This window comes from Apteryx rowi, unplaced genomic scaffold (assembly GCF_003343035.1).
Source record: "Apteryx rowi isolate R43461 unplaced genomic scaffold, aptRow1 scaffold_363, whole genome shotgun sequence".
Taxonomy (NCBI): Eukaryota; Metazoa; Chordata; class Aves; order Apterygiformes; family Apterygidae; genus Apteryx; species Apteryx rowi.
This window is the reverse complement of record NW_020450119.1, coordinates 482,782-498,211: the sequence shown is the minus strand read 5'-3', so window position 1 is coordinate 498,211 and position 15,430 is coordinate 482,782. Positions and strand designations below refer to the sequence as shown.

The 15,430-nt window shown below is 49.7% G+C and overlaps 1 protein-coding gene across 3 annotated transcripts in view; it reads left to right on the top strand.

Moving 5' to 3' along the window:
- The window catches only part of CCDC9B (coiled-coil domain containing 9B), a 47,907-nt gene that overhangs the window by 12,155 nt on the left and 20,322 nt on the right, over window positions 1–15,430 (top strand). For all 3 annotated transcript variants that reach the window (XM_026073163.1, XM_026073161.1, XM_026073162.1), the window contains 5 exons: window positions 8,827–8,901; window positions 12,188–12,372; window positions 13,775–13,836; window positions 14,355–14,408; window positions 15,103–15,208. In XM_026073163.1, the coding sequence (XP_025928948.1) occupies window positions 8,827–8,901; window positions 12,188–12,372; window positions 13,775–13,836; window positions 14,355–14,408; window positions 15,103–15,208 (482 nt within the window). The remainder of the gene's footprint in view (window positions 1–8,826; window positions 8,902–12,187; window positions 12,373–13,774; window positions 13,837–14,354; window positions 14,409–15,102; window positions 15,209–15,430) is intronic.

Genomic DNA, 15,430 nt, shown 5'->3' with positions numbered 1-15,430 from the left:
CCCAGCTCCCGCAGTGCCTGGCCATAACCTGCTGAATGAGTTGGCTGAACCTTGTTGATCTTTGAAACATATTTCAAATACTTCAGTGCAAATACCTTCCTCTTTACACACGCAGAGGCATGTGATATTTTCCTATTTGAGAGTTTGCACAGATAAGTAAGAATGCCTGCAGCAAACAGGGTCAGGAAAGACTGCAAAGGAAAACAACACTTACTGAAGCTGCCAAACACACCCAGGAAYGCCGGGAGACCTGTGTGGCACCCTCTCTGGGACGGCAGCCAAGCATCTGCTAGCTGCCCACGTTAGTCTTCGGCTTCTCCTCCTCACCAGAGTTTAAGTATGCTCTGAAAGCCCATGAGCTCCTTTCTCATGCCTCCCAAGCACTTCTTTGAATGCCATAAACCTCATTTCAGGCAGCCAATCAAGCCACTAGTGAAATACCTATCCCCCAGAGGTTCACACAGCAGCTGTCACCTGGTTCAGTTGAGGCATCACAGGTACATCTAGACACAATTGTGGGAAGGGGGGGGTGACCTCACCATGCTTAGGCTGTAGCTATTCCTGATAGTTTAGCCAGCACTGCCAAATGTAACCCCGTGATGTGCAGGGCGACCCTCTCCACCGCTGCTCTTGCTGGGCTTGTTCAAACACTTAGCTTGGAGGCCATCAAAGCTGGGACTGTGCAAGGAGACAGCAGCAGGAGGATTGCCTATATTTTGGCCTCAGATCCTGAGCCTTGTTTTAAAAATGTATGTACAGTCCTGGAAAAGGTAATATCTGATATACTTTTAGCATGGAACATGGAATTAGAGGCTGAGATTTCACATTTCTGTATTATATATGGTGTTTGGTAACTCCATGCTCATACTGCCCTCAAGGTGCCTAGACACAGAGTATATATGGGAGCAGGCCTACAGCTGCACTAGCTTAAAGCCATGTCTGCTCACACATTTTTACATGAACCGTTGAAGATGCTTGGAGCTGTAGATTGGTGAAGAGGGTGTGATGTCCCTAATGCCTGGCAGATTAGATTTTGATGATTCAGCACAGCTTGACATCTTGGGTCTTGTTGCTGCTACTTTCAGGTCCCACTGAGCTGCCATTCATTTAAGCTCATTCATTTATGGGTTCATCCCTAACAAACCTAGTTACCTCAGTATGGCAGTGCAAAGTGYTTATGTAGCTCTGTCATCTCTCCTTTCCTCGTCCCTCGAGCCACAGGCTAGAACTAATCCTGATAATCCCCAGGAATGTAAACAACTCAGTGCTGCTCCTCCTTAGATACCAAAGTTCATTTTAAGTCTTTGATTTTTTTTTTTGTTTCGTTTTCCCTTAATCCAAATCCAGTCACACAGTTGGCAAGGGGTAGGACTGAAGTTCAGACATTCTGCTGGCAATGCCAGGCTGTGAGGGAGGCCCAGGGGTGCTGCACGATGGCTTGCGGGTGCTGACATCTGCTGGGAGAGGGATTGCACAGTTGCTTGGTGCCATCAAGGCTTGGCTGAGCAAGAGAAGAATCTCTATCAGGTGCCCAGGAGAGCCACAGAAGTTTGATACAAGTCTAACTATTGAACAACTCTACAAAGGAGCAGTGCATACCCTCAGCATTATTTAAGACTGAAAAGAAAGATTAATGTTGCTTGGTCAGCTGGCCTTCTGGCTGGACTGAGAGCCTGGCTCACCAGTGGTCTTGGAGTAAAGTTGCGGGTGAGATCCATTTGATGGCAGCATCACACTTCTTGCTGTCACAAAAAACAAGCCTCTGCTTTCTCTTATTGAGCCTTGAAGCATACCTCTCCCAGCCTCTCAGAAGGTCACAGAGAGCAGAATAAGAGTTTTGCAGGGTGCTTTGCAGGCTACTTTCAGGACCACACGCTCTCCTGGCCCACACTGGAGGCAGGGAGCAAGCACAGAGTTTGCCGCTGAGCATGCCTCACAGGGCCAGGAGATGGAGGAGCCCACAGAGCTGCCTTAATATGCCTTTTTTTGTGGGAATATTCGTTGCTGTTATTTGGATTCCTCTTACAATTTAGCAAGAGATATAAAGCCGTATTTTTGAAACTCTAGTTTCCAGTACTTGTTACTAGCTAGATATATCTCAGATTCCAGCTGAGCTCAGGAGATTTCCCTTTTCCCAGTGATTTCCCTGTGCTGATCGGGCCCTGTTCCAGCCCCAGATAATGAACATACCTTCTTCATACAATTTTAACTGTATAACTTCAGACAACAGGCAGCTACAACAGACAGGGCAGTACCAAGATCATGCTAAAAAGTAATGGCCAGCCCAGAAACCAGCATGCAAGCAGCTCCCATGTGATTCAAGGGATGTGGCTGTGAAAGGGTTAAATGGAAGGGTTTCACAGTCACCTCTCCAAGCCAGAAGGCCAAGGCTAGTTTCTTCCATCAGCACTTGGTCAAGCTTTTCCCAGGATCAGTGACAGAAGCAGATGGGGCTTAAAGTGACAGGTCACGTTGGCATGTCACACGTCATGCCAGCTTGGGCTGGTTGAGTGCAGGGAGATTTGGTCTGGCCCAGCCTGTCACTTCAGCTGTTTCTAAGCTGAGTTAAGATTTATCATTTTAAACAAGTGCTTCCATTTCCTCGTAGTGGTCAGGCTTGAGAAATAGAACTCCAACAAGTCTGTCTCACCTACTCTGCCTCAGAGCCATGCGTGTCTCCAAGAGGCACTGGGAGACTCTGCAGTGCAGAGAGTAGATCAGAGTTAGAAATACAAAAATATATAAAACCTTTATTAAATAATTTTGGCCTGCAGACCTCCGAGTGTGTTACAGGGATGTTGAATACACTAAACTGTTTTGGAAACAGAGGCCTAGGGCAGGCAAGTGGCTTGCCAGAAAATTCAGAGGAAAATGCTGGTGTAGTCAGATGGGATGATGCTGTGTTTTGGGTGCCGCTCAGGGAGCTGGAGGGCTCTGTGTGCTCCCTGAGTACCCAAATCCTGCCAGCGCAGGATTGCAGCACCCACAAACCCTGGCAGCCCTGCGTCTTTGTGTTTCAGGGCTCCRGTTCCTCCCCAGTTAGACAGGGTTATAGTGTGCTTCTGCCTTCCTAGCTGTAGTGACAAGTGTGTGAGCAATGCCAAGCCCCCCAGCACTGCGGCGAGGGGTCTCTGGGGGCCGCGCTGCCGCGTAGGATGGAGGAGAGCATTTTTTTTGACTCCTTCTAAACTTTATCCCCCACAAAATCCTCTGGTGGGAGCCACACTGTTAAGTTGCATGTTGTTTGGAAACACACTTCCCTTCTTCTTCTTCAAACTTGTTACCAGATAACTCCCTTTCTGCTTCTGCATCATGGGAAGCAGTGAAGAGACCATCCCCTCTTCACTTTCCCAAAGCATATGATTTCGTCGACCCGTCTCACATCTCCCTTCAGCCATCTCTTCTGCAGGCTTGCGAGTTGTGCTCTAGTTAGTCATGTCTGGCACGCAAGTGACTGTATTTTTGATCATTCTCCTTGCCCTTGCTGTACCTTTTTTACTTTTCCAATATCCTTTTAATACAAGAGGACCGGAACTGTACAGGGTACTCAAGATGTGGGCTCATTATGGACATATTCAGTGATATAATGGTGCTTCTGGCTTGTTCTCTATTCTTCTAACAATTTTGCTTTTCTTGTTTTGTAAAGAACTGAACTAACATTTTCAGAGAACCTGTCACAATAACACCAAGATTTCATTCCTGAGTGGTAATCATCGTTCAGACCTCATCACCACGTGTACTTAATAAGAAGGGTCATTTTTCCCCCATGCGAACTCTTTTGTATTATTGATATTGAATTTCATCTAAAATTTTACGATGCAGGCATTCAATGTCAAGAGATCTTTTGCAGCTCTTTCCTGGCAAATTATGTTGTTTGCCCTGGATGATTTAGTATATCATCAGCAAACTGTCATCTCTCTTGTCTGCTCCTCTTCAAGCCCATTTATGAACATGTTGAGCAGCCCATTTTCCAGTGGCACTCCTCCGGTAACCTTCTACTGTGGAAGCCAGCCTTTTCTTTCCACCTTTTGTTTTCTATCCTGTAATTAGTTCTTAATCCAGAAGAGAAACTTCACTTTTATTCCCAGATAGATCAGCTACTGTGAGAGCTTGGTGGGGCATCAACGTTGTCATCCAAGTAGCCGTTTGTTAGGACCTGAGCTGAGACCCCAATTCAGTCCAACAAGGATTAGTTTTCGAGCTCTCCCATCACCCGGATGCAGTCAATCCTTTGCCATCCCCCCCCCACCATGCCCCAGCTGGTTCCCTGCTCATTCTGGATTATTTGTGCTGTCCCTCCCACGGATGCCTGTGGTGCCTGGGAGAGGATCACATCCATCACCCTGGCTGCTGTCAAATCCAGTTCCTCTTCCCCACGCTTGCCAAATTTACTCTGTGAAAGCATATGAAGAGCATCCTCATTATTCCACATTTTCCCCTATTTTTATTCAAGAAAAAATTCAATGAAAAGAAGAAGAAGGAGAAAAAAAGACTCCCATTCTTGCTACCCGTGGTGCTTCTGGCTAACACCACACTGTCAGCCCCAGACCACATCACAGCTCGCAGTCTGCAGCGGTGGGGGAGGCTGCCAAAGAGGAAATGCAAGACAAAAAGCTATTTTCACATTTTTCTTTTGCAAAACAGCCTCAGTACCTTATGTTACCCAGGYGTCTTGAACTCTGCTTTTCCATGCATTGAAAGATGATTTCTCATGACAGAGGGAGGCACTACTCAGCCTTTGTTTCGATGCCCAGAAAGGGCTGTAGCTGGCTCCGGGGCTCTGGTACCCAGCTGGGAGATGGCGAGACACATTGCTGTTTTCTGGCCTCCAGCTGCTGTGGGATGCTGCTCTCCAATCTCAAGGCTGGCAGCACAGGCTGTACATTAGGAGGAGATTTATGTTCCCTGCAAACATTTTGCTGTCCCATGTGGCTATCTGGATCTTTCCCCAACCTGCTGGATTCCCCCACTTCAGGAGGCAACAGCAACCACATGGACTATCTAGAGTTAGATGAGGTGAACCTCTCCCATAAATCTTCTTTGCCTTATAGTCTCCTTAACCAAAGACCAAGCTGTTCCTCCTTGTTTTAGGGATGTCGGGAATTTGCATCCCAGGGGGCAGAGCCATACGTCAGGGAACAGCGCTGCATGGGGATGCGAACAGGAGATAATCACGTTAATGCAAGGGTCTGGGGGGACCATTTATCCTCTCTCTCTCTTCACAGAAGAAATGAGCCTGAGCACATTGCTCTACTGGTGCAACTACCTGACCCCCCACCCCCACCCCGCCCCCAGCAGTGCATAGCTGGCCTGGAAATGCCACATCTGGATCCTTTCATCCCATCTCTGCCTGGCTCACCCTAAATCTGCCTGCACCAGGGCTTTCTATGCAAGCAGAGCCAGGGATAATGCCCAATGCCAAGCACCCATTCTCCTAAAAAGCCACTCCATGCTCTGGCAGCATTTCAGGGTCATTAATACATGAGTGCTGTGAGCTGGCAGCCCAGGGCCAGCGGAGCACAATGGTTAATTAGCTGGTTGCAAATCGTCTTTTAAATGGGCAGTTGATATTGCTTCGGGGCTTTTAAGTTGTCGTTTTATTAACAGAGTTTCCCAGGATGACTTATCAAAAATGACTGTTTGCAGTCGAGAGGCACAAAAGCTGCTTTCCCGGGCCGTATGCAGATGACTCGGCCCCCCACACTCGCAGGGAAGGGAAACCGGAGTCCTTGCGGCAGGAGAAATGCTTTGCTTTTACGCTGCAGATGGGAAGGGAGATAGGCAACGGGTGTCTGAAAAGCCTTCAGCTCACTTCAGGCATCCCAATTAGTAGGCAGATTTTTCAAAAGACTTGGGAAAAAAATATCGTCTCCTGTACCGAGTGAGTTTTAAAAAAATCCTGCCCAGTGGGATTGCTGAGCACTGGAAAACCAGCTCCAAGCTCTTTGGAAAAGCTCCTGCTGCAGAAGGAGGGCTGATGTTGGTACCCACATGTGCTCAGAGAGGTGGGTACCAGAAGATTAATTAAGCACATCTATTGGCCCTTATTTTTAAAATAAGAACACAGTGACATAGCCCAGAGACCTCGAAGCCTGTCTAAACGTTTGGCTTGGAGGTGTGTTGGTCCAAACCAGTGCTTAACACGGCATCAGCACCGTCACCCTTACACGTTAACGTGAGCCGGGCGTATGTGCATCGGGAGCTTGGGCCAACCCAGTGTCAGAGAGCAGCTGAGATCCTGGGGCTGCATCCTAGTTAACAGCAGGCTCCGGCCCAAGCCCGTTCTGTGGCCGAGAAATTGAGAAAACCTTGCAAAAACCTCGGGATTAACAAATGGACTCGTCCCAGTCTCCTTCGGGCTTTTGCTCCCTCCTCCAATCCCTTCCCCTGGTGTGCAGGAACAGCTAAAGTGCGAGATGATAATGCCATTGTCATATTTCATAATTCTGGGGGTGGAGAGGAGGAAGGAGGAGAAAAACATGTTTTGCCTCCCTGTGGTCTGGGTGTGTCGTAACACGCTAACAGCAAATCCGGGGCAGCGCGGAGCAAATGCGAAAATCTGCTCCTGAGCCAGCGTGAAAACAAAGCTAACCATGTTTTCTTAACTGCATAGCTCAAACCCGCTTCCCTGGTGAAGAGAAACAGATTTCTTTTTTTTCTTTTTGATTCTCTCCATTTTCAACATGTCCCCCGGAATAGAAACAGGCTAAGGAGAAAGGCAGCCTGGCTTTGCCTGCGGGGTTGTAAAAGGATGGAGAGTGGCATGGTGTCCTGGGGACACGCGGTGTGCATCGAAGCGCAGGCTCGCAGCTCCCTGCCTCGGTTTCCCCAGCAGTTTGGAGCTGTCTCTGGCATTTCCTAGGCTGTCAGTGCTCCTCTTCTCCTCCCACACAAGGCTTTCCTGCAGGAACAGAGCGGCTCCAGCTCTTCTGCGGTAGCTGGCTCCTTTGCRCTCTTCCTAAAACAGCCAGTTGCTCTTAGAGCTGCTCCAAAAGCTGAACATCCATCTGCACCTTGCTCCCCAAATAAGCCAAGTTTCTGCTGTTTTAATCTCACTGTAAACATGAGGTCTCAGTTTGGGGCTGCAGAGCCCAGTTGGATCCCCAGCTTCTAGACTCTTCAAATTGAGCTTTACAAAGGAGTTGACTTTGAGCCTGGAGTATTTTTGATTATATAAGTATTCACAGCAACCTTGTTAAATGAATACCCTCTACTGTCTTTCACCATGTCCCAGCCCATTGCAAAACCTGGAATGGCTTCTCTGGGTGCAGACTCTTCTTTGAATTTTTTCCCAAATCTGTGCTGAGAAATCCTGGGACAATGTAGCTAATATCTTCCCCAGGCAATGTCCCAGCATATGCTTACACGAGCGTCTGCCTGTACTGCTCCTACACCAGCAAGACCAGCAAGGTTGCCGCATGCTGAGCACAGTGTCCCCGAGCCATACGATTATGATTCCCATGGGCTTCAGATTTAGCGTATGTGCATCGCCCCAAAAACGCCTGCCCGCTGCTCTAAGGAGAGTTCGTCCAGACCACAGCTCGCCCCTGCATGCCTCCGAGGGGAACGCGGGAACAGGCTGCAGGGTGGCCCAGGTGCCCTGGGACATGGGGGCTGCTGCTGGTATCCCAAATCTCCAGCATCCTAAATTGAGGGCTGGCAAATAGCTGGAATAAAAGTCCTGTTTCCAGCTCAGGTTGGACCTCCCAGCACTCACGCTTTCTCAAACGGCTGAGCTGGCAGTTTTGCGCTGCACGTTTCCTCTTTGTGCTTCTGTTTTGCCTGGCTGTGCAAGCAGGGGCTCGATAAGCTCAGCCCCGCATGCGCTCCCACCCCCGTCCCGTTGTTTGCACGAGGCGGCCCCAGGACTCCCATGTACGGTTACAGAACAGGGAGCTGCCATGCCGCGACATCACATGCTATGGCAGCGTCCGGATGGGAGCGGGAGCTGCTCGCTGAGACGGACGCTAAGCGCCAACCCCTCTGCCCTGAGCAGGGGGCAGACAGAGGGGCTCGACAGCAGTCTTATTCTGGCGTTGCAATGGGGAGCAACCCTCCCTGTGGCATCCCCCGTGATATTACTAACTGAGGCAGAAAGCCTGTCTTAGAAGATCTTGATGGGCTGCAGAATGTGTTTTGCTAAGACCTACCATGACCCCAGCCCAGCCTCGGCCAGGGCTGCATCTGTGCCAGTATGATCAGTCCCACATAGGGGCAGAGAACTGCTTGAGCTGTCATATGCCTCCTATTTAGTATCTGTAGCTCATTAAGACAGAGAGAGGCTAATTTTCACCTTCTGCCAGGCAGGGGAATATCAACACTAGAGCAGATGCTGCCGATGTGGTTGCAGCACAACTAAGGCCGGTGGAAGTGGGGATGGAACAGCGTGGTGTTTTATAGGGACAAAAATTCCTCCCGCCTTTAGCGGGGATGGGTTAGCTACATCTTAGGCAGCTCCCAGCTGCTGTATAGCTGAATCGTAAGCTGGGCCTTCGGCCCAAATCTACAAAGGTGTCTAAAATTACATCTGCCTTTGAAACCAAGGAGACCATTATATGTCAGCGCTCTGCCTCTGGCTTGTGGAGGTGGAGGGACCTGTGGGAATACACTCCTTTTTCTGGCTTTTCTCCTTACATCCCTTGCTTTCTGGCCTCTTTTTTTCCATATCAATTTGACTCAGGACACTGGGAACCAATCTCTCCACTCTTGCTGACCTTTTCTGGGCAGCTCTTGCACCTCCTGATGGGCCATGGGATGGGCACTGACTCCCCAGTCAAGAGTCCTCGCTTAATCCTTGAAATAATTCCTGTGGTTATGCTCTTGCAGGCGGAGGAGAGGAGAACGGCAGAGAAGAGGAGATCAGAGAGCGACAGGGGTCCAGAGAGCGATCACAGCCGGAAGGTGAGCGGGGCTGACGTCCCTTTGGGGGGCTGGCACAGGGGATGGGGCCACCTCACACTGTGGGGAGCATGGGTGTCAGAGGGATGACAGCCAAAACTACCTAAAAATTCATGGGGGTTTGGGTGCTTAGCTGTTGTAAGGATCATGTCTAATTGAAGTTTGGCTAATTCCTGCAGTACTGGCTGGTGCATGGGTCTTCTCCCTGGTTGCCTCACTTATGCTCTCCCCTCTTTCCTCCCATTTTCCCCAAGCTGTGCAACCATCCCAGCCTCTGCAAAGTGGGGGCAACTTTGTTTATAAGCTAGAGTTCAGAGACAGGAAAGACTTGATTGGTTTAGCATCTTTTTCCCCTCCATCAGGGCGGGAATTTTCTCTATGCTACATTACCTTCACCTTGTGTGGTGGGGTCTTGGAAGAGGAAACCTGCAGGATGTGCCTGCCCATCAGTAGGAGTTGCATCATTGCTAAAGCAAGTAGCAACGCGCTCTGTCATGGTCACCAGCATTCATCCATCTTCTCATCCAAGGCTTTGCTGAGCGACTAACATACTCAAAGCAAAGCAGGGCTGGAAAGCCAGCCTTGGCAGCATGTACCTGCCCTTCATGCCTTGACTTGGCTCCTTAAGTCCCTAGCCCAGCAGTGGGGATGTCAAGAAACACACTCACCCACGTGGCAAATAGCACAGCCCTAGCTGTTTTCTCACTCAAAAACATTTGCTGGTGGGTTGAAAGGCTCAGGCCACATTAGCTATAGCTCCTCACTTCAGCAGAAGCTGGGTAGGATGGAGATAAATTAAAGCACGGGCCTTCCCACTGACTATTTAATGCAAACCCTGGAGAACATGCTGGCTCCCCTGAGCCAGCAGACACTCTTAATTAATGGAGCACAAATTGAATAGCCCTACCCCAGTGCAATTCATTAGGAGGATGCAGATGGGCTCTTAAACATGAATGCTAGATGAGCCCCCCAGAGCAGAGCAGGGCAACACAAACGGCCTTGTGGTCTGGCTCACCGCAGCTGCACCCCAATGGAGATGAGCCCCCCACCAGGCAACAGCTACCCCCACTCAGCAGGCACCACAGCTATGTCCCCATCTCCCCGCGAGAGAGCGCAATCTCCTGGAGAGATCTGCGCTGTCTGCATGCAGCCCAGCCTCGGTCTTTCTCCTGCTCTTGGCTTTCCCTTTGCTAAGGGTCGTGGTGATGGCCCAGGGCTCATCCTTTCCCCTCCGACTCCGGAGGCTGAACCCAGCCAAGGGTTTAGCTAGCCATGGGTTACCCAGGTCTTGCCTGCTTTCCTCTCGGCACGTGTCAGGACTCATCGTGGCATGACCAGCAGTCGCTACCCAAGGTGGGGGGCATATTCAGGGCAGACAGCTGGCTCCAGCGGTGCGCTCGGTGGACCGAGGACATATGCCTGCTGCACATGGCACCTACTGCCTGAGTGCTGGGCTGGCACCCCAGCCTTGCTGTGCTGTGGGGCTGGCAGTGGTGGGGAGCATCTCTGAGCCTGCACCTCTACCCACAGACAGCTGGCATAGCAGGACCAGCACTTGCCTTCACTTTGCCCTGGCAGGAACACCTAGTTTGTATTCCCTGCCTCTTTGCAGACCCCCGTCTCTTCCTTCTTGGGGATGTGGTCTCCAGCCCCCCAGCTCCTGCCAGCTAACGAATGGGGGAGCAATTACTGCTGCCCTGCCTCTGGCCCACGCAGGTGGGTCTCCTTGGCAACAGGGCTTTCAGTCTCTCCTTCCCTGCTGCTTTGCTTTGATTGGCAGTGTAACGCTGAAATTAATTCCCATTTGGGGAAGGGGTGGGGGTGGCTGGCATGGAAGGGCACGTTTATGAAGTGATCAATTATCCACTGGTAATTAACACCCCGGGACTCCGCTCTCTACTAAGCTATTTGCTATGCTGCATTACTTGACAACACACCTTGGCCAGCTGGCTCCTGGTTCTACCAGAGTCTGTTAACCTGATGGCTGTGTTACCCTCATCTCCCTCTTCATGTGCTCCATCAGCTCTGAGCTGTCTCTTCATTCAGCTTTGAAGTTCTCGAACAGCAGCAGCTCTTAACCAGTCTATCAGGAGTTGGAGTGATAAACCAAGAAGCTGAAAGCAGTGAAGGTGAAGAGCCCCATCACTCCGAGGTTGCCGCTGCAACATGTGCCCTTGGTGCTCGCAATACTGTGTGTCCCTGGCATGGGGCTGGCCCCAGCCCTCTGACTGTAGGCTCCCGTGAATGCCTGGTGGTCACAAATTCTGTCTTCCTCCTCAGCTCTGTCAGTGTGATGAAGCTCATAGGCATAGCCTTGATTTAGGTGTCCCAAAGTCTTCGAGTGGGTATTTATCAGCCCAGTGCATCTTCTATGCAACCTCTATGTTCAACCTCTCTGAAACTCTGTTGAGAAATGTTGCAAGTACTCTGGGAACTAACTATATGCCCTAAGTAGGCCTTGGCAGAGTGCCTTTTCCAGGAAAAACTGAGAAGTTTTGGTTTTAAAACCTTCAGGCAAGTGGGAACACAAGAAGTGAAAGCCTGCTGCCTAAATTTATGCCTGCAGTTACAACTGCAAGTATATGTGGGGTGAATCAAGCAGGGGAGCACATGGCTTTGGCCATTTGCACACAGAATTACAGGGGCATGTTTTTTAAGCACATGTAATCAGGTACTAAATATCTAGAAGGAAAAGTTACATCCCATGGCAGCTGCTCTCCAGATCAGGAGGTTATTTGTTGTCACAGGAACTGAAGAAACATTGCAGTTCAGGTCACAGAAATAGTGGTAAAGCCTCATCTCAATAAGGCAACAGCAATATATCCAGATGGCAAAATCCAGGATTTTAGGTGGGAGGAATTTTAAGCATTAGAAGTGTAATGCTATCTACGTTAGTCTGGAAGAAGTGGAACAACTATTCGAAAATACATTGCCACTAGTTATTGTTATCATTTTTGAATATCCCTGGAAAGGAATGGTTGCTACTTATGATTTGGTCGTGGACTTATGATGCAGCCCCAAGCAAGCCATATAGCTTCTTCCTTCCTCAGTTTCTCTTTCTGTAAAATCAAGAAAATGTTATCAGCCCTGGGACAGCGTATTTAGGCTATGGGTAAAGTAGAGCCCTTCTGTGCGTGCATCATTTCACAGAGAGAGAACCCAACCTTCCTCCAAGGTGACTTCAAATATTATTGAGCATTTCTGGTGGTGACAGTACAAAGTACACTGAATTCAGGCATTTTCAGACCAGCACTACTGCATTAACAAACAGCTCTTTTGTCCCTACTAGGAGGGTGGGAAGTCAGCCCAGAAAAGCCCTGGAGACCTGAGTTTCCCCATGACCGGACGGGAGCGCTCAGAGTATATACGCTGGAAGAGGGAGCGAGATCAGATCGACCTGGAGCGACTGGCACGTCACAAGAACGCGAAGGGCGAGTGGCGACGGGCTTGGGATGTGGAGAAGTCAGAGCACATGTAGGTCCTCAACCGCCCTGGGGTGGTTTGTCTGCAATAGGCCATCTGAAGCCAGCAATGGGCTCCTGTGCAGATGTGCATTGCTGATCAAATCCCATGCTGTCATCTGCTTCTCCCTGACCAAATCTGTATCACTGTTTCTTTCTCCTCCTGACCATATTTCTCAGTGGGACCAGATATCAGAGCTATCCTCGTCTGTTCTTTCTAACATGAGGTCTCCTATCTTGATAGGAGATATTTTGTGCTGACAAGGACTGCCTGCCTTTGGTCCTACAGGGACTCAGAGGGAGCAAGGGAGCGGAGTGCGAACCAGCGCTCAGTCTGTACTTGGAGGGTCCTCCTCTCCACATGGACAAGTCCCATGGCAAGAGAGTGCAGGCACTCTTCTAGAGGGAGGGCTGGACAAACTCATGTAGCTACTCCACAGCTTTTCTCACAGAGAAGGTTTCTCCTTTTCAGTCTCAGGCAGGGCCAACTTACCTACATCCTCCTGACCTCATAAACTCAGCCCTTTCGGGCACTGCAGTGCTAGGGGGTCACTTCAAAGGTCCACCTTTACGATACATGGGAAGTGCTGGGGACAGTAATGTGGGAGAGCTCTCAATGGTGTCTGGCACCTCTATGCTTTAAACGCTGTCCTTTTAGCCGTACTTGTCCATCTGAGTCACACTGGCCAGACAGCTTTGGAGGATGGCTTAGTGCCTGCAGCAGGATAGGGTTTTGATAGGGTGTGGAGTTAGCGGACATTACCTAGGTTTGCTGATAAGACCCTCTGGCTAAAAGAGTTTGTACAGGACAGATGGATGGGACAATCTTTTGGCTGAAGAATGAGACTAAATACAGAGATTTTTAGTCACTGAGACCCCAATAATTGAAGGTGAATTGACTTCAGTGGGTGCTGAATGTCGCTGGCAAGACAACTCCAAACCCTACTGTTACCCCATATATCCATCTTTAAGAGAACAGCAATAATACGAGCAAGCAGGATAAGATACCAACCCAGCGAGTTTGATCCACTGGTCTGATCTGAGTTGACAAGTCCTGAAGCTACTTCAGGTTGTCTTTAGAAGCTTGTGAAGCTTCATTTGGGCTTTATACAGTTACACTACAGACATCTATAGGCTTCATAGATGTTCATAGAATAAAATAAAAAAAAAAAAGGTGGGTACTGATGCAAAGGTTTTAGAGGTTCTCCTTTGGGGTAGAATTGCCTCACAGCCTCATTTCTCCTGGTTAGTGCATGTGGTTTCAGCTCCTGCTGATAAACCCGCACACGTTTGCCAGTGAGCAGGTGCAGAAGAGCCGATGGCTGGAGCCTGCAGCGTCTCGAGGTCTCCTGCCCACGCTTTTGCACGCTGGAGGAGAACGGTCAAGTCTGACAATGCCTGTTTTTAACCTGCAGGTTTGAAGAGGACTTTGTTAAGGATGGGGAGCCAGCCTTGGATAATCCCAGCAATAAGAAAGGTTGGCAAGGGACACCTAGATTCTGTCCTGATGCTAGTGAATGCTGATGGGGCGAATCCGAGTGCCACAGCAGCTGTCGTGGCTGTCAGCTGCGAAACTCTGCTTTCCTGGGCAAATGCCTCTGAGCGCAGTGCTGGGGTCTCAGCCCCCTCTGCTTTGAAGAGTGCTCAGGGGATGGGATTTGAGCATATGGGTGCTAGTGCTTTTTACCTTCCCAGGGAGAGCAGTGGCACGGTTTCTGTAACCTCGTACGACACAACACGGAGGCTCAGCCCTGCCTCCTTTCCCAAACACTGGTTTGAGAGGCAATCCTATTCCAGAGCACATCATCTCTGATCCCTGTGGCATGTGCTGGCTTCTTTACTCACATAAGTCCATTATGACTCCTGTTTCTCAGGAAATGGACTGGCAGAACAAAGCTTTCCCTTGTGTCACCCTRTTTGAACACCAGGCTCTCTGCTGCACATCCACTGCTGAACCCCACTCACTTCCGTGCATGCTTTGCTTTGTCCTTTTAGGGGGAAGAAACTCGAGGAAATTCCAGCACAGGTCCTTTCCTCCCGAAGGAAGAGGTGAGTAAACAACAGGACTGCCGCATCACCCTGCTAAGTGTCAGAGTCTCCCATACACTCTCACAGAGACAACTCTTTCCAGGCACTCTCACAGCTACTCAAATTTGGAGTGCCTTTTAGGGACATAATATATAAGGAGATCTCACAAACCCTCGAGCTGGTCAACCTGAATTCATTTGCACTTCCAGCCACGTTGGCCCAACAGTTCTCTCTCATATCCTTATTCCTTCCTTCTTTTGGTAATGGGTTTGGCACTTCCAGAAGGATCTTTTGTGGACAGCATGATAACCGAGTATTGTTGAGCTGAAACAGAAATGGCAGTTTCCTGAGGGACATGCAAAGGAACTGGAGAGATTGGGAAAAACTGGAGGGAGCAAGTGGGGAAAGAGTTGGAAAGCAGAGCAGAGAGCAAGCTCTACAGTAAGAGATGTCCCGTGAACATCACGGGGGAGACTCTATCCAAGGAATGGGATTTACTATTATAGTTAGAATTCAGAATTAAAAATGCAGAAGAAACACCCTTAAATCTTCCCTTTATATTTACCGCTGTAGAAAATATATATACAGTATTCCTACAGCTTCAGAGAGTTCCCCCTCCCAGGATACTTTCCAGTGATAAAAGATGCTGGCCCCTTCAGTGGTCCATCAGCCAGCTCTGCCTGCTCCTGCATGGCCTTTCCAACCTGACTTCTAGGTGGAGGACAGCACAGCGTGAATGTGAGCGATCCTGGTCCCAGAGCAGTACCCACTGTGAGCAGCCGAGCCAGAGGAAAGGACAGACTGACCGGCAGAGCCAGAAGGTAAGGAGGCTGGCAGCAGAGGCACTTAACCAGCAGTTGTGCCATGCATTTCTGGGGCTCATTCCTTGCTTGAGGGTGAAGAGGACAGATGACCTCCCCTCAGATAAGCCTGTGCTGGCTGGGAGCATGGCTGGTAGGACTTTGTGGCACCTGCAGGGTGCATTGCCACTGCACTGACCCACTGCAGAACAGCCCGGGGGGGGTCGGGGTTACTCGGGGACT